We start from the raw sequence: 18,933 nt of genomic DNA, 5'->3' as shown, positions 1-18,933 counted from the left end.
CTTGGTGATGGGTGCCTGGGTAGCTCAGCGGGTTGAGCCTCTGTCTTCACCTCAGGTCATGATCTCCGGGTCCTGGGATTGAGTCCTGCCTTGGGCTTTCTGCTCAGTGGGGAGCCTGTTTTCCCTCTCTCTCTGCCTGTCTCTCTGCCTATTTGTGATCTCTCACATTCTGTCAAATAAATAAATAGGAAAAAAATCTTTTTTTTAGAAAAAAAAAGATTTTGTTGGTAATTTTTATGGTCTCTTTCTCTTTACTCATATTTTCCATCTCTTCTCTAATTTTGTTAATCATAAATTAATTTACTTATGTGCCTAGTGGTTGAAATCCTGTAAATCTCTCTTTGGCCTGTTTTGTTTTCTGCTGGTTCTTACTTTTGTTGCCTTATCTGTGTGTGTGTGTGTGTGTGTGTGTTGAGAAGGGGGGTGTACTTTTTTTCCAATTTTTTACTTAAATTCCAGTTAACATACAGTGTGATATTAGTTTCAGGTGTAGAATTCAGTGATTCATCACTTACATACATCATGTAGTGCTTATCACAAGTGCCTCCTTAATCCCCATTATCTATTTAACCCATTCCCCCACCCACCTCCCCTCCAGTAACCCTCAAATTGTCTGGTATAGTTAGGAGTCTGTTTTCTGGTTTGCCTCTCTTTTTTCCCCCTCTGTGTTCATCTGTTTTGTTTCTTAAATTCCACATATGAGTGAAGTCATATGGTATTTGTCTTTCCCTGACTGACTTATATTGCTTAACATAACACTCTCTAGCTCAATCTATATCATTGCAAATGGCAAGATTTCATTATTTTTTATGAATGAATAATATTCCATTATATATATATAGAGAGAGAGATTTATATAATGGAATTATATAAATTATATAAATGGAATTTATATAATGGAATATTACTCAGTATATATCTATATTTATATCTATATCTATATCTTTATATATCTCACATCTTCTTTATCCATTCATCATTTTTTGGACATTGGGCTCTTTTCATAGTTTGGTTATTGTACTATAAACATTGGGAGGCATTTATCCCTTTGAATCAGTATTTTTGTATCCTTTGGGTAAATACCTAGCAGTGCAATTGCTGGGTCATAGGTTAGCTCTATTTTTAACTTTTTGAGGAAACTCCATACTGTTTTCTAGAGTGGCTGCAACCAGTTTGCATTCCCACCAACAGTGTAAGAGGGTTCCCATTTCTCTGTATCCTCACCAACACCTGTCATTTCCTGAGTTGTTAGTTTTAGCCATTCTGACAAGTGTGGGATCTCATTGTAGTTTGATTTGTATTTCCCTGATGATGAGTGATGTTAATCATCTTTTCATGTGTCTGGTAGCCATATGTATATCTTCTTTGGAAAATGTCTATTATTGTCTTCTGTCCATTTTTAAATCGGATTATTTGTTTTTTATTGTTGAGTTTTATTAATATTGAAACACTGGTTTTCCTTGAAACTTCTCTGGGAATTCCTTAAATCCTGGGTTACGGCTGCATGGAAGAGCTTTTGTAGTATTGTTCTTATTTTAACACAGCAATTGGTGAACACCAATTTATTGGTAATGCCAATTTAGGCTAACAGTTTAGGTCACAGTAATTGTTAACACCAATTTAGGCTAAAAATGCTCATGATAAGGAGGTTTGGGGCTACATTACATTTTCCTTTAAGTCAGCATGAGATTTCCTTGTTGTCTACTTTTGCAAATGATCCCAGCTTTATGAATGTTTTCCCATGTAAGTCCCCATAGAGGATGGGCTTTAGGCATTATCTGCTATACCCAGCTTTTTCTGGAAAAAAAAGAAAATTGAAATCCTCAGATCAAAAAGCTGCATAGTCACTCACTTAAGATTCCCACTTTCACTTCATTTAGGGTCAAGGCAAATTCTTTACTTTTATATTGTTTTGTAATGCAGTTTTAAGGTTCTTTTTCAATATTTTAAGCAGCATTTTATTTAACAGGAAATCTGATTTTTCGTGTGGCTGAAAAGAAAAAACTACTATATTACTTATATATTGTGTCAGTCATATTTACTGCTATAGAAAGAAAAAGACGTTTTCCAATACATATATATATATATATATATATAGGCTATTCACAATTAAATTACAAAGGAAGCTTCTAAATATTTAACATTTAGGATAAAAACATTTTATAAAATAAATCTTGGATTTAATTATAATTTTCAATATTGCTGAAAAAAGAATTTTTATAAAGAGTTTTCAAGTCGTAAGTGCTAAATTTTAAATATTTCTATTCATTATACTACTACTATTTTTTTTTAAAGATTTTGTTTATTTATTTGACAGACAGAGATCACAAGTAGGCAGGGAGGCAGAGAGAGAGAAGGGAAGCAGGCTCCCCGCTGAGCAGAGAGCCCAATGCGGGGCTCGATCCCAGGACCCTGGGATCATGACTTGAGCCAAAGGCAGAGGCTTTAAACCACTGAGCCATCCAGGTGCCCCTATCATACTATTACTATTTGAAATAATACTCTAATTCACAATATGCAACATAATTCTTTATTAACTAGAGTAGATATAAATCATATTTCCAGGAGTCCTATTGATAACTTCAATTCTGTTACCAGATGCTCTGAGTTGTTCAGATTATAACAGAATAGATCCTTACCAGAACTTCATGAAGACTTCATATCAGGAGTAGGAGAAGGAATGCCTCTCATATTTTCTTGCTGTTCACTTATGTGTTGCTTATTGTGGTCTTTCTTCACATAAGTAATTTCCTATAGAAATCATTTAAAGCCACATATACATCATGAAAGGGCTATTTTAAGAGTCTCATGCTCTACCGACTGAGCTAGCCGGGCGAAAGGGCTATTTTAATTAAAACTAGGAAGCATAGGGTGCCTGGGTGGCACAGTGGGTTAAAGCCTCTGCCTTCAGGTCAGGTCATGATCCCAGGGTCCTGGGATCGAGTTCCGCATCAGGCTCTCTGCTCAGCAGGGAGCCCTCTTCCCCTTCTCTCTTTACCTGCCTCTCTGCCTACTTGTGATCTCTGTCTGTCAAATAAATAAATGAATTAAAAAAAAAAAAACTAGGAAGCATAATCTGTTATCCACTTAACCAAGCACATGTAAACTCAATATGCTGAGAGCAAACAAAGGAGACAGGGCCCCACTGTCTTCCCTCTTCACACAATGGAGCTTTTACTTACCCCCACCATCTTTCACCTGTATCATTCACCACTGTATGGACAATGAAATGACCAAGGTCAATCTGTAAAATAATTATTAAGATTCATTTATTTATCTTTTAATGTAAAAAAAGAAATACTGCATCTACCAGTAAGAGGCCAGATTGAATAAGCCCATTTACCTTCACTCTCTCCTAAATCTCCATTAAAACAAGAACAAATAGACCTTTTAAGTCATAAGTCACAATTATATAAATGTCAAGAGAAGAGATGACAGCGAAATCATTTTGAACCCTGGAAAGTAAAAGGATGGGTAGGAAATGACTCAGTTATCTCATAAAAGTGGAATCCTAAATCAACAGTGAGGAAAGACAATAAACAATCCAGGTTACATAGCAGCATCCTTCAAAGTTCTTAAAATGTTGAAAATTAGGGACTAAGTAAAAAATTGCTTATGAAAAGAACTGAATTCCAAAATTTTCCCTCAACTCGACAAAGATGCAGCTGCTTCTCCACCAAACGGAAGTGTCATTGTTAGACTAGTAAATCAGAGGGTAAAGAGAACCAGACACAGTCCGTGCCACAGAAGGGTTTCACAATGAAAACGGGCATGTGAGAGGCAGTTTATCTGCCGAATGGTGAGAACCTTGCCTTCTACTCAACTGGTCCCAGGAGCCAAGCCTATACCCTCCAGGTGTCAGCACACAGGAGACCAGGAAGTCCTTCCCTGGGGAATGTAATCGACACAAAGAGAAGGTGAGTATGGTGCCACTGGATTTTCTCAGAAAAAGAAGAGGCCCAGTCAGAGGACAGCGCAGGGAAACCCACAGTCAATAACAACTCCCAAAGCACGTGTACCAAGCTTCCAAACAGCTTTTCCCTGTCTTCTATATGAGCAAACGATGAGAAAGTTCTAGATATCTGAAGATAACCTCCAGCATGAAAGAAAGTTACAAAGAAACAAAAAAGGAAGCAGAAAGTTGCAGGAAACAGACTAATCAAGAAGAAGAAAACACAAGAAAATAAACTATCATTGATATAGTCAGAGAGGCAAACAAAGGAATTGCATTCATGGACTATGAATGGTATCCTTTTTTTCCTACCACATAGATAAGCTTATTGTTTTATTTTTGCTTCTTATTTACAAACATTGCATACAATATATGTTGTCTTGCACCTTCCTTTATTTTTAGGTTTTATTTTTTAATAAATTTATACCTACTTCACCTATTTATCTGTCTCCCTAATCCCCTGCCTTTGACAACTACCAATCTGTTGTCTGCATCTTTGAGCTTTTTCTTTTGTGTGTTTTTGTGTTTGTGGGTTCTTTTTTAAGATTCCACTTTTAAGAGAGATCATATATTTGTCTTTCTCTGACTTATTTTACCTAACACAATGTGCTTGATTTCTATCTGTGGTTTTGCCAAATGGCAAGATTTTATTCATTTTTTATAGCTGAGTAATATTCAACTGTGTACATGTACCATAATTTCTTTATCAACTTATCCATCAATGGATACTTAGGTTGTTTCAGTATCATTGCTACTATAAATAATGTTGCAATGAACATAGGCATGCATATTTCTTTTTGAGTTAGTGTTTTGATTTTCTTTTGATAAATACCCCAGTATAGAATTGCTACATCACATTGTAGTTCTGTTTTAATTTTTGGAGGAACTTCCATACTGTTTTCCATCGTGGCTATACCAATTTACATTCTTACCAACAGTGCACAAGGGTTCCTTTTTTTCCGCATCCTTACCAACACTTATTATTTCTTGTCCTTTTGATAATAGTTACATCAACAGGTATGAAGTGATAGCTCATTGTGGTTTAATTTGTATTTCCTTGGTTCCTATGGTTAATGATGCTGAGCATCTTTTCATGTGCCTGTTGGCCATCTGTATGTCTTCTTTGAGAAAAAGTCTATTCAGACCTTCTGCCCATTTTTAAATCGAATTATTTGGGTTTTTGCTATGGAGCTGTATGAGGTCTATATGTATCTTGGATATTAGCCCTTTATCAGAAATATGATTTGAAAATATTTTATCTCATATTATAGGTTGTCTTTTCATTTTGTTGATGGTTTTCTTTGTTGTGCAGAAGCTTTTTAGTATGATGTAGCCCCATTTGTTTATTTTTGCTTTTGGTGTCAGATTAAAAAATCATCAGCAAGACCTCTGTCAAAGAGCTAACTATGTTTTCTTCTAGGAGTTTTATGGTTTCAGGTTATATATTCAAGTCTTTAACCCATTTTGAGTTAATTTTTGTGTATGCTGTAAGATTGTGGTAAAATTTCATTGTTTTGCATGTGGCTGGCTAGTTTTTCAAACACCATTCATTGAAGAATCTGTCCTTTTTCTATTGTATACTCTTGGTTCTGTTGCCATAAATTAATTGACTGTATCTATGGGGCTTTATTTTGGGGCTGTCTATTCTGTCCCATTGACCTATGTGTCTATTTTTATGCAAATATCATACCATTTTAATTCTGGTAGATTTTTAATAAAGTTATAAATCAGGCAGCATGATGCCTCTAGCTTTGTTCTTCTTTTTCAAGATTACTTTGGCTATTCAGGGGTTTTAGTGGTTCCATACAAATTTTAGGATTGTTTACTCTATTTTTGTGAAAAATGTCATTGAAATTTTGTTATCAAATTTGCATCATATCTGTAGATTGCTTTGGGTAGTTTGGGTACCATTGCTTTTGAGTTATATCAATTTTAATAGTATTTATTCTTCTAATCCTCAAACATGGAGTATCTTTCCATATATTGGTATCTTCTTCAATTTCTTTAATTAATGTCTTATGTTTTCAGTATACAGGTCTTTCACATCCTTGATTAAATTTATTTCTAGATTTTTTTTTGGTGCAATTTATAAATGAGATAATTTCCTTTTTTTTTTCTCTCTTTCCAGCAGTTCATTTTAGTGTATAGAAATGCAACAGATTTTTGCATATGGATTTTGTATACTGCAACATTACTGAATTTTCTTATTAGTTCAAACAATTTTTGATAAAGACCTTAGGGTTTTCTCTATATAATACCATTTCATCTACAAGTAGTGACAGTTTTACTTCTGCTTTTCCAATTTGGATGCCTTTTTTTTTTTCTTGCCTAATTGTTCTAGCTAGGACTTCTAATACTGTGTTCAATAGAAGTGGTGAGCGTGAGCATGCTTGCTTTATTCCTGATCTTAGGAGAAAAACTGTAAGCTTTTCACCATTGAGTATGATGTTAGCCGTGAACTTGTCATATATGGCCTTTTGTATGTTGAGGTATATTTCCTCTGTACTTTCTTTATCATAAATGGATTTTGAATTTTGTTAAGCACTTTTCCTACATTTATTGCTATGATAATATTATTTTTCCTTCATTTTGTTAATGAGGTATGTCACATTGACAATCTGTAGAAGTTGAATTATCCTTGAATCACTGGAATAAATTTTACTTCATAATGGTGTATGATCCTTTCAATGTATTCTTGAATTTGGCTTGCTACAATTTTGTTGAGGATTTTTGCATCTATGTTCATCAGGGATAGTGATGTGTAATTATCTTTTTAAAATTATCCTTTTTTGTAGTGTCCTTGAATGGTCTAGGTAGTAGAGTAATGCTGGCCTCATAAAATGAGTTTGGAAGAGTTCCTCCTCTTCCTTTTTTTTGGAAGTTTGAGAAAGATTGGTATTGATTATTCTTTGAATGTTTTATAGAATTCACCAATGAAGTCATATAATCTTGGATTCTATTTGTTGAGAGATTTTAGATTACTTATTCAATTTCTTTACAAGTAATCTATCTGTTCACATTTTCTATTTCATCATAATTCAGTACTCATACAATATATATCTCTAAGAATTTATTCTTGAATGGTATTCTTTAAAAGAGGAACAAGGAGGCAAAAAATAAAGTATGAACATAAATAAAATATAAAATAAGTGTGTAAAATGTAATTTAAAGATATAAAACATATCATAAATGGTAAATTTAGGAAAAATGGAAAGAAACAAGAGAATAATAAGGAAATTTCAGAAAAAAGTATAGAGAAAACTGAGGAGACTATATCAAAAATTGAAGAAATTTTCCATAGTGGAAGAATATAATCCCACTGGGTGCCAGCCAAGAAATGAAACACACATTGAGAAGGTTATTGATAGTTCAGAATATATGAGAAAAAAGAAACCTAAAAGTTTTCAGAAAACAAGAAAAACTGACTCATTAAAAAGATAAAAAGTATGAATGGCTGAAGACTTCTCTACAGCAACACTAGAAACTCAGTCAGGAAAAAAAATGCCACCAACATTCTGCATAACATTTATTTTCAATCTTGAAATCAATATCCAGTCAAACTATCAATGAAGTGAGAAGATAGACTAAAGTTGAGGTAGATCTTTGTGGGTCTAGAGAGAAAAATGATTAGAGGTTAGGAAGACCCTGTAAAAGGTGCTCTAAGACAGTGAAGTTGGCAGCATATTTGATGTAGATTAAGTATCTTATCATTTGACTGATCTTCTCTAAGAAGATTTAAACAACCATGGAATAATTTGGAGCCATTTAGTGGTTGCTTAGAAAATTAAGCAAAACTTGGGAAACTAAGTAAGCAAAGAGGGGTAGAGAAGGAGTACAAACAGGAAAAGTAAGATAGACCATATTGCTCAGATGTCCATGGATCTCTACTCTAAAAAACATTCTGAACATTGAACTCTGCTTGAAGTAAAATTATCATGTCACCATAAATGGGAAGATGATAGGGATATTTAAAGTCTGAGTGTGTTCAGTGGTCAAGTCTATGAAAAAAAGCTAAATTCTCATCACCTAACATAGTAGAAATTTAATTATAATGCCTACAACTGAGAAATCAATACATGATGTTATATTGATCTTATGCAAATAAATATCCAAAAAGAACTAGAAGATTTTAAACTGACTGTCTTTGGCAAGCAGAAAATGATTAGCCAGAACTGATATTTTGTACAATTAACCTTGCATTATTCTCTAAATATAAATAGGAATTCTAACATTTTCATGCCACTCTCACCCCAGTGAATTATTTTGTACATAACTGGAGGCCACTGTTTAGCTCATGCTGGTTCATATGCATTTTTAGTAACCAGTATTGGAAATGTTCAATATGCCCCTGGAATCTGCAGTCATAGCCACCAGGTGGCAATAGTGAGTTATATCTGGACCTGCAAGATTCCTGTTCTGAAATGTCCCTTGAGCTCCATGTGATGATGTCATGGGATTCTGCATTTGATCATGTCCTAGACAAAATTCATCATTCAATTGGAAGAATTTATAGAAGGCATATCCACATGATCTTAGATGTCCTGTATCTGTGTGAAATAACAAGCATAGGATTGGGATTAAATAAAAACAATAGGTTATAATTGCTATGTTAAAAACAATATGAAATGTAATTAAGTGTGAAGTCTTAGATGTAGGCTTAAAAACACATAAATAAAAAATGTTCTGGAATGTAAATGGTACAAAGGAAATCATTGACTGGAAACTCAGATACATGGATTCTGGTTTCAGCTCTGCAGTGACCACCTAGGTCATATTTGAGACTCATTTTGGTCTTCTGAACAATGAGGTCTTTGTACCACATTAATTTCTAAATACTTGCCTGCACTAAGAGTCTACAATTCTTTTATATACTGGAAAAACTTTTTTATAATTGTGGAAGATACAGAAAGTATCAAGAAAAGAAAAGATACCCCAATCCCATTGTTAATATTGTTAATATTTTGACATATTTCATTTTGGTCTGTTCCTGGGCACTATATGTGTATGGATATATTTTTATTACAAAAATTATCTCATTCTGTGTATTTAATTTCACATAAGCCCCCCATCATGAAACATTATAAAACAAGCACTTTCCCATTCAGTGTGTCCATTGGCAATGTCCTTTAGCCTCCTCAGCATGGGAGGTTCCCTCTGGCCATGTCATCCCCAGCTGTCTCTAGCTTCATCCCTCTAGATAATTGCTTCTCCTCCCTTCTTTGCATAGGAATCTTTTTTCTCTCCCAAACTCTTAGGAGAAAGTACAGCACACCCACCCACACCAGTTTCCTCCTCTACCTATGGAGAAATGTCATGCTTACTTTGCTGTCCTGATATCTGCAAACACATGCTCTTAGCCTTCTATTCCAAATCCTTTTGGGCCAGGGTCAAACCCCTTGATCTCAGGTTGAAACCACTGTCGTAGGCAAAAGACTAATCTGCTGAGGATCCTCCCTTCCCTTATTTTGGTAGTTTCTGTACTAATATTCGGCTCAATTAATGGCTCATCTCAGCCTTTCTTAAGAGCTCTATGTGTCTGTGCATTATCCTCCACTACTGTCACTCTGGTCTTCAAACTTTACCCCTTACCTCAGCATCATCTCTTCAATCAGCACAGCAATCACATGCCCTAAGCAAACAAAACAAAAGACTAGAGCGAACTGTGAGGGGTTCATGTTGACCAGCTAGATAACACAAGCGTTGCACCCCATCCCACCTCCCAACACCTGCATTTAACCCTTAATATGTACTATATTAGCATTACAATTTACTGCAGAATTTAAATTTACCTTGAATTTTTAATGCATTTCTAAAATGATCTGTGATATTTGCATAAATATCACCTAATGTATTTTTTTTAAGTCTATACATAGGAAAAAGTATGGGAAATCTGTAAAGGATGAAACACCACAAACCTATTTTGATTTTTAAATTTTGTATCTACCCATGCATTTTAATCATTATGTTTTATGCACACAGATATACATCTATATATGCATATATTTGCAGTTAAGAAAGCTTTAATGTGGCAATGAGAACTTTATATACATTACATCTTTAAGTTTCCATTCTTATTAATAGGCCATTAATTATCCCATCCCAATATTAATATTCCATTCTAATTAATATCCAAATTATATATCACTTTCTGATTTTTGTTTTTTTTCCTATTTTAAAATAGTTAATATTTAAGCCCTAAATTTCAGTTGTCACTTTATACTCCCACAAGAAATTTTAAGCTTATTTTGCTATTTTATTTACATACCATTTGTTTTTCAAGTTTTCAATGGAAACTATTATCATGGAAAATATGAAACATTACCATGTAGGAAATATTAGACAAAAGGAGACATTTATAAATTAATTTATTTTTGATGAAGAGTAGAGAGTCAAGGGGGCTAACTTTTAAATTAATTAGAAAGTAAAAGGCAAATTACAGTTCAATGCACTTGACCCTACCACACTAAGTCATTCCCACAACCATGATGAATTTCGGTGAATAGAAAATATTTCTTTTCCTTGATTTCTCTACAAGACCTCTCAGTGCATATTGTGGAGGTGCATATTGCATGGAGCACTGGGTGTGGTACATAAGCAATGAATTTTGGAACACTGAAAAAAAAAGACCTCGGGGCACATATCACAGGCAGCATCCTATCTCTATGAAACGGGTGATTCTTCTATTTGTACACTTTTAAAATATATCTGTATTTTTTTAAGGCTAAATGTGTAGGTCTGACATAGGCAAGAACTGATACACAGAGACTCATAAAGAGGCTATTACAATAACCCAAATCAGAGATGATGTTGATTTATTCCAAAGTGATAGCAGTGGAGATAAACACGAAAGATTCCAGACATATTTAAGTAGATAAAATTGACATAATTTGGTGGGAAGGAAGAAACTCTTTTCAAGGAGGACAAGCAGTAGAGTATAGTGGCTGAGGGGTTTGAATTTTTAAGCAAGACTACATGATTTCAAAATCCAAGTCTGCCATTTCAGGACTCTTGTTACCTTGAGCAAGTCACTTAACTTTACTCTGTCTCATGTCTTCATGTGTAAAATGGGATACAGTGCTAATGTCGATTAAACTGTTTATTTAATTTTAATTTAGAACAGTGTTTATTATATATTGAGCACACTATGAGTGTTTGTAATTATAATGATAATGCTATTGGCTTATATAGATTATCCTGAAGAAGAACTACATTTGAGGGAGGAAATAGGGGGTTTGGTCTTGAACATTTTGGGATTGGAGTTTTATTTAACACATTCAAATTATATTAAACAGTTAATTGGATATATATAGGTCTAAAAGGAGAAATCTGGGCTGAAGACCAGAGTTGGTGGTGTAGTGTATGTATATTCATTAAATCAGTGAAAATATATGAGATTTCCTAAGGATAAATGTTACAGTGAAAAGAGACAGGTGCCCATGACAAAGCTTCAAGAAATTCCAGTTTTAAGGTAAGATAAAGGAAAATGAATTGGCAAGGGAGATAGAGAAACAAGCAGAGGTGTTAGAGAAAAACTTACATTATCACAGAAGAGTGAGATATCACAGAAGCCCTAAGAAGAGTTTTCCAGCAGGAACTAGTGGTTAACTCTTTCGGGTACTGTAAAGAGGTCTACAAAACTGAGACTAGAAAGTATCTATTGGGTTTACTAATACACAGATTACTGATAATCATAGCAAATGCAGTTGGGGTGGAGTGAAGGGATGGAAGTCAGGTTGGAGTGATTAAAGGAACAGAGTCAGTGAGTGTAGGTAACTCTTTTGAGTTGTTTGGCTGTGAAAATGGTGGTAAGGTTGGGCAGTAGCTTGATTGAGAAGAAGGCAAAGAAGGCCACCTTTTTTCCTTTTGTAAAGACTTGAAAATGATTAAATATTGGTGGCCTGGAAACCAAATATCAAGCAAAGGACCACGTGATGTGAAAGCTTTTTCTTGTTGAACAGAACTCAGGCGGGGGAACCAAGTATCGAACAGAGAGGGACCACATGATGTGTAAACTTATGTGCTTGTGTATTGCTTACTCTTCTACCATTGGAGGATTGACAACCATCACTGGCACTTCTACCAACTTGATCTTCGCTGAGCATTTCAATATGTAAGTAAAGTTATTGGATTGTTGACTTAATAAATAGCATGTAACTTACAAGGATTATTCTTAATTGATTCAGAGAATTCAGGAATGGAAATTGCTATACTGAGCTAATTCTTTTTTGTTTTTCATCAGGACATCTATAGGTCTAGAGACCTTCCCTTCTACTAAGAGTTAGATATGGAGGAAATAGTGAATTAACAGGTGCCTAAAGGTTCCCCAAAGCAGCTCAGAAGAGATAACTCCTGGCTGACCATTCTAATCAAATGGGGGAAACATTTCTCATTGCAAATAATACCGCAAATGATAGTTAACTAAAGTGAATAGGGATTATTTGCATAGGAAAATCTATGTAGGGTTTGGGAACTAGCATTTGAACTTAAAAGATGAATGGTGTACAAAGTTTCTAATTACAGAAACCTTACCTAGAATTCAGAAAGATTTGAAGGATTGGGCAATTGTAAGAAATGGCAGTAATAAAGTATTCTAAGGACAGATAAATGACTCTAAATATAAGTTTGTAACTCTGATCTTAATCCATTGGAGAACATGGGGAATCTGTGGATAGAGTCAGATAACTTGGGTTAAAAATTCCACAGTTTTCAGACACTTACTTTGTGAATTCAAACAATAAAAAGTGCATTATTCTCCCAAGATTTAAATTTTTCATATCTAAAAAATCACAGTTCAGATTATTATTGTGAGGATTAAATGAAGTAAACTGTTTAAGAGAGCTCTTGTAAGAACTATTGAAAAAATAGCTTGAAAGTCCATGCTTTTATGTGAGGGCTCAAACTGATTGTGCACCTGAGATGTATTTTCAGTATTAATAGGACAGATCATTAGAGTTCCAGCAAGGTGGGCAGCATTAAGGACTCTCTGGAATAGGATTTACATCTTTTCGCAGAAAAATTAGGGTTCAGAATCAGGAAAACTACATTCTTCAGAGCAGACTCACAGATTTTATGAACTTTCTTGAAATTATTTGCAAAATATTATGCATGCATAGCTTTTCCAAGAAATGTCTCACTCAAAAAATGTCACAGTCCATTCTAAAAAGAACAAGAACTGCATGCAAAGAACAGTGGTAGAGGGGTTTAGGACAATCTAACACAGACCGCCGCATTTATTGATTTTTTTTGTGATTACGCATCCATCCTGAATATTACAACAGACAATTTAGAAAGGAACCTTCAAAAGGCATCTGGTTTATAAGTGGGAGACTTCTGAAATTCATTGTGTCAGAGAGGATATCTCCAATGTATCTTTTAATTAAAAACAGGAAATGTATCTGACCTCTTTCTAAAAGCTACATTTCTATCCTTTTTCATGAATTGCCCAAGAAAAAAGATTCCATATTTCGGTCTTCTTGGTAAATCTTTTTCTAAAATTTATACCAAAATTTTATTGTGTTATTTTTAGCTTTAGACAACTTCTGGTTTCCACTATTCCCATGAGACTGATGTTGTTAAAGTAATCCATATTGTGTTTGCCCTCAGTCTGCAGTCTTGTACAATGTACAACAAAATTTTCTTTCTTTTATTTAACTGTTCCCTCTTTAGATGCAGTAATCCATTTGCAATGACAGATTGGGAGCACTATAGCACTTTAAGAGAAGTGTTTTAATAACTGTTTTCCCTAATTATCCTTTCTTCTAATTCTCCTAATCATGGGAACTTGGCCAAATATTCTTTAAATTTAGAAAATGTTTAACATGTACTTTGAAATTTGGTGAAGTTTTTTCTTCAAAAGTTTGCTTTAATATTAGGAATTATACACAAACAGAAAGAAACTCAAAGTATCCCTTCTTGATAGAAAATACTAGAATAGAGTAGGAAAACAACCTTATGTGAAAAAATATAATTGATGTTATTAAACCAGCCAGATCTTTAACTCACTTTTTCTTAAATATTGGCCCTAAAATACAACAACATTTCAAAGCAACAATGAAATGAGATACATTCAGTTTTATTGGGAAAAGCGCCAAAAACTTAAAACTATAGGGGAAAAAAAAAGACTATATTTTTGTCCAGATGTTTGGAGCTGGAGAGAAATTGCTCTTTGTTTTCAAATATTCTACAATAATGCCACCTTTTCCTCTTGACACGCTTGCTGTCTATTCTAAAGCAATATCAACAGCCATTTTATATAATTTCATTTTGGATCTTGCCCAGTTCCATGGGTTCAGGAATCCTAACAATCAATGATATCCCACCATTGACATCTAGAGAAAGGTGCTATCTTACAAACAAACAATGGGAGGAAGAGACTGGATAACACATTTTAAAGCCTTTGTTTACCCATCTATCCACCTATCTATCACTTATAGATATAAAATATATTTAGATGTAAATATATATTATCTTTTGTTCTCTTTTTTGCACAAAGAATGTAAGAACAATGAATTACGAGAAAGCTAAATTTTATTCAGTGCAAAGAAAAACAAACATTTATCCATACACTCAGTCAGTCAACAAACATTTGTTGAGGACTGATGATGTACACGGTACTGTTTTGAATTTTTTTTGGAGAATGCAGAAAATAAAACTTGCCAGGAAACTTTGAGATTCTATCAGGTTTTCCAGATAAAATAAACATATGTGAAAACGATTAAAATTTTTAAAATATAACATTTGGGTTTTGACATGTAGGAGAGAAGTAAGGTGATATGTATTGAACTCTTGCCAGAAATTTTACATGTATTTTAGTCCACACATATTCTATATACCCTTGCTGTAAAGGTGGCATATAAAGGTGACTAAAGCATAGGCTCTGGGCTTAAAATGCCTGTGTTGAAATCCCAGCTCTTTCATTTACAAACTAGATGATCTTAGATTACTTTGAGCTTTAAGATTACTTAAGTAATCTAAGATTTTAGATTACTTTAAGCTCTCTCTTAAAGCTTGTTAACCTTGCAAGAAAAATGGAAAAATAATAAGATTTCTCTCTTAGAGAATTGTTTAAAGTTTTACCAAAAAATAATAGTACTTTAAAAAATATCTAGTGCAGAGCATATGCTCAGTAAATGTTGATTATTACCATTAGAGTTGAGAAAGTTGATATTCAGCCTAGCAGACTGAGATCCAAACCATGGTCATTCAAACCTCAAGTCTGTCTCCCTAAAAAATCACCTCCCTAGAAACATTATTGAGCATGCATCCTAATATAAGACCATAGCTGTGTACAGTACCCCCCGATCACCGGAGAAAACTTGTCTGTACAATATGGCCCAATTTAAAAGAAGTAAACACAATATTTATGGAGAAAATGAAGGCAGATAATTCATAAAATCAAAGCACAAAAAGTTTGTAATTTTTTTTTTGAAGACAGAAAATAGTCTGTGGATTTTCTTTTCTTTTCTTTTTTTTCCTTACTGTTTAGAATAGCAATGTGCAGATTGATTGGCATCCTAAAAGTCTGCGGACAGGAGACCAATTAGGAGTCTGTTACCAAAGTGCTGACAAATGATAAGGGGAGAACTAAACTAGTTACAAAGTGATAGGATTAGACTCAAGACGAGGTACAAGCAGAAAAAGGTGATCAATTAGGTGTGAGGACTTAAGGGCAATGAGGGGTTAAAAATTCCCAAGTCTGGGAATTTTTGCCAATATGGTTCAATAACTAGTGATGCCATGAACTTCTAGGTTCATTGGAGAAATTAACAAATTTGATTTTAGGTATATTAGAATGGCCTGCTAAGAGCCTATCCACTAGATTTCCAGTAGGCATTTGCAAATGCATTGTTGAAGTTAGTGAAAAATTTGAGGGCCGTATATATATAAACACAGAAATTAGCATCTTGAATGCAGAAATGGTCACATGGGGAGAAAAAAGAAGAATCAAGACAAGGATGGACCGTTGGGAAATACCGACAAGAAAGGAGATGAGAAAGGTTTATCAAAGTAGGTGGAGAACCAGGAGCATGGATATTTTGAAAGCTAAGTAAGACCATTTTCAAAATGGAGGATGGATCAGGAACAAGTGTGGCAGAGGGTCAAGTAGCATGATGGCTAAGAAAAGGCTTGGTTCTTATCAGTGTCCTCCAACAAAACAGTGGGAGGTGGGGCAGAATTTAGACTGGAAGGAGTAAAGATGTAAGTAGTAGCAGGGAGGGGAAAGCAGCTAATTTCAATGATTTTTCAAGTTTGACAAAGTGAAGAAGAAAAGAATAAATATGTTATGACCAGAGACAGAGAGTTCTCCTAGAACAAGGAAGATGTCAGGTTTGTTTTACACTCAGGAAGGAAACTGTGAGAGAGATGTGACATTTTGAAAAGAAAGAAAAAGAGAGAAGAATATTGATTGGCTGGGTGTCAGGTAGAAGAAGAATGAAATTAGAAACAAGAGTAGAAATATTAGTGTTGGAAAAGAAGGATATTTCATCATGAGTAATAATGAGCAAGTAGAGAAAAAGTGAAGGCAGAGAAATTTCAGATCATGTATACAATTCCCTCATTTCACAGATGAGGAAACTGAGGCTCAGAGACTTTAAAGATGTATTTATTTAGTTTAGAGAGAGAGAGGGAGAGCACAGGTGGGAAGGGCAGAGAGAGAGGAAATCTGAAGCAGACTCTGCACTGAACATGGAGCCTGACTTGGGGCTCAATCTCATGAACCTGAGATCATGACCTGAGCCCAAACCAAGAGTCAGACACTTAACCTACTCTACCACCTAGGCGCCCCAAGGCTCAGACACTTTAAATGTTGAACACTGGTCAATGGAGGAACTGCCAGGTAAAGTCAGATGGCCCGAGTCCCAGTGCTCTTTCCACCCCACAGCCTCTCTGTCTCACAAAATACATGTGAGGGTGCCAACTTGGCTAAGTTCTAAAAAAAAGTAAGTTTGCTGCCAGTGACAAGAAGGACTACTTCAGTAATCACAGTCATGGGTTGTATTTTCTTTCTATAAAATGTAAGCATGCAAACATGACAAATGTCTTTTGAAATAGTTGCAAAGCTAAGTGTGTGGCTAGTTAGAACAAACCATCCCTTTGTTGTCATGAGCTGATATATAGTTTGGAAGGTGATTTTTTGAATAATATAAGATGGAGCTAATTATCTGACTCAACCATAAAGTACAAAATTTCCCACATTCTTAATCTTTGAATCTAGCACCAGGAGTACCTAAATTCTGATTCATCTGTGATTAACTGATCATTAGCCTTAACTAATCCTTAGAATAGAACATTCTGGAAATATTTTTTTTCTACCCACCTCCTGTTAAAACCTTACAGGTTTGTTAGATTTTTATTGCCTCCTCTATTAAGAAAATCCTGCTGGGTCAGTGCTCTCTACCTGACCCTTACTCCATTCTGCTCCACTGATAATTCTTCCAGTCATGGCCCAATCTCCTCCCTTCCTGACGATATTATTAATAAATACCACCTTGCAGTTAACTCATTTCTTCCTATTCTGGTTCTTGAAAGAACTACCAACGCTGTCTATTTCTTTCTCCACTTGGGTGGATGCTGTTTCATCAGAGACTCTGTTCAGTTGGTCCTATACCACCATTCCCATCTCTTATCATAAACTACATTCACATTTCTATAAACCTGTCTCATTCACACTCATGCAGGCCGCCACCCATTATGATTTGCAATCTTGTAGAGTCTGCATGAATCACTGTCTAATTCTTTAACACACCAGGGGGCATAGGTAGATGATCAGTAAACATTGGCTGAGATGAACTGTACCAAGACATAAATGAAGTGCTTATTGTTCTTGGGAACCGGAACCATCTAAATAATGAAATAATCTTTTGATATTAAGATTATGCTAGTAAGGGAAATGTTATTAGAAACAATGACTGCTTTCATAGCAGTGTAGTTTTGGTGCCTCAGTATTATTTAACAGCTAGAATAGCTATTAGTGAAGCCCCCAAATCACATCTTCCAGATTAAAGTGGAAGATTATCACAAGCAATATTTCATAGCCTGCTAATTATCGAAGTATATTATTCAGCTTGTGGGTGTCAGCTGTGAAATATATGGGTATACAAAGAGCATGGAAGGTAGTTTTATTATCAATAATGATCACAGTCACTCTTACTAATTATGTGTTAAATTATAATTGTTCTGTGTTCACAAACTAAGAAATGGTAAAATTAATGTGCTCATAGATGCCCTATGTTCAAAGCCCACCTTTGTAACCTCTCTTCTTGGCTAATTATGCAAGGAGAAGGTAAGCCAGTTACCTAGCAATAGCTACCCTCAAAAGTTACCATGATTTTCCTCTGGAGAGAAGAGCAATTATTATTTCTCAGAAATAATTTCTCTGGCAAATACTATAGAAGAAATGTGAGTATTGCAGAGTTTGGACTCGGACCTTGGCTCAGATTTCAGTCTTTCCAATTATTAGCTTAATTTCTGTGAGCATCTGCAAAATGGGGCAATACTAGAACTATTATTGTGAGGATTAAATGGGATAATGCACACAAGGCTCTTAGCAAGAGGACCTGGCACCTAGGAAATTGTCAGTAATGCTAGCTGCTGTTGCTGCTGATCCTGCTTTTTCTATTGCTATTAAAAATATAAGCTTGGCTCATGAACAACAAGTAGTTAATATTTGAAAAGAAACGTCTGCAAATACACAAATACAAAACCGAAAAGTGGCTTTGACTCAGAAATAATCAAGGCAATCATTAATCAAAAGGACTATAATCAGTGTGGACACAGCTTATAGTGCTCTCAAGGCCAAGATTGATTTCAAAGCTATAAATTTCCACAACTACATAAATTCTTTTAAGGCCACTTCTGTGTATTTCATTAGTATCAGTGCTATCATCATTTTGTTGTTGGCATAAGAGCTCTAACAAGACTATCTTCCTGAGCTTCAATAATGACAGGGCCCACATGCTTCAGGTCAAAGCATGTCTGTA

The 18,933-nt window shown here is 34.8% G+C and overlaps 1 protein-coding gene across 4 annotated transcripts in view; it reads left to right on the top strand.

Moving 5' to 3' along the window:
- Positions 1–18,933, top strand: part of SLC13A1 (solute carrier family 13 member 1) — a 91,314-nt gene that overhangs the window by 46,451 nt on the left and 25,930 nt on the right. For all 4 annotated transcript variants that reach the window (XM_044246488.1, XM_044246490.1, XM_044246487.1 and 1 more), the window contains one exon: positions 11,911–12,062. In XM_044246488.1, coding sequence (XP_044102423.1) covers positions 11,911–12,062 — 152 coding nt within the window. The remainder of the gene's footprint in view (positions 1–11,910; positions 12,063–18,933) is intronic.

Source organism: Neovison vison, chromosome 4 (genome assembly GCF_020171115.1).
Source record: "Neovison vison isolate M4711 chromosome 4, ASM_NN_V1, whole genome shotgun sequence".
In the NCBI taxonomy this organism is placed as follows: Eukaryota; Metazoa; Chordata; class Mammalia; order Carnivora; family Mustelidae; genus Neogale; species Neogale vison.
The sequence above is the reverse complement of the archived record's forward strand: the minus strand, read 5'-3'. Positions and strand labels throughout refer to the sequence as shown.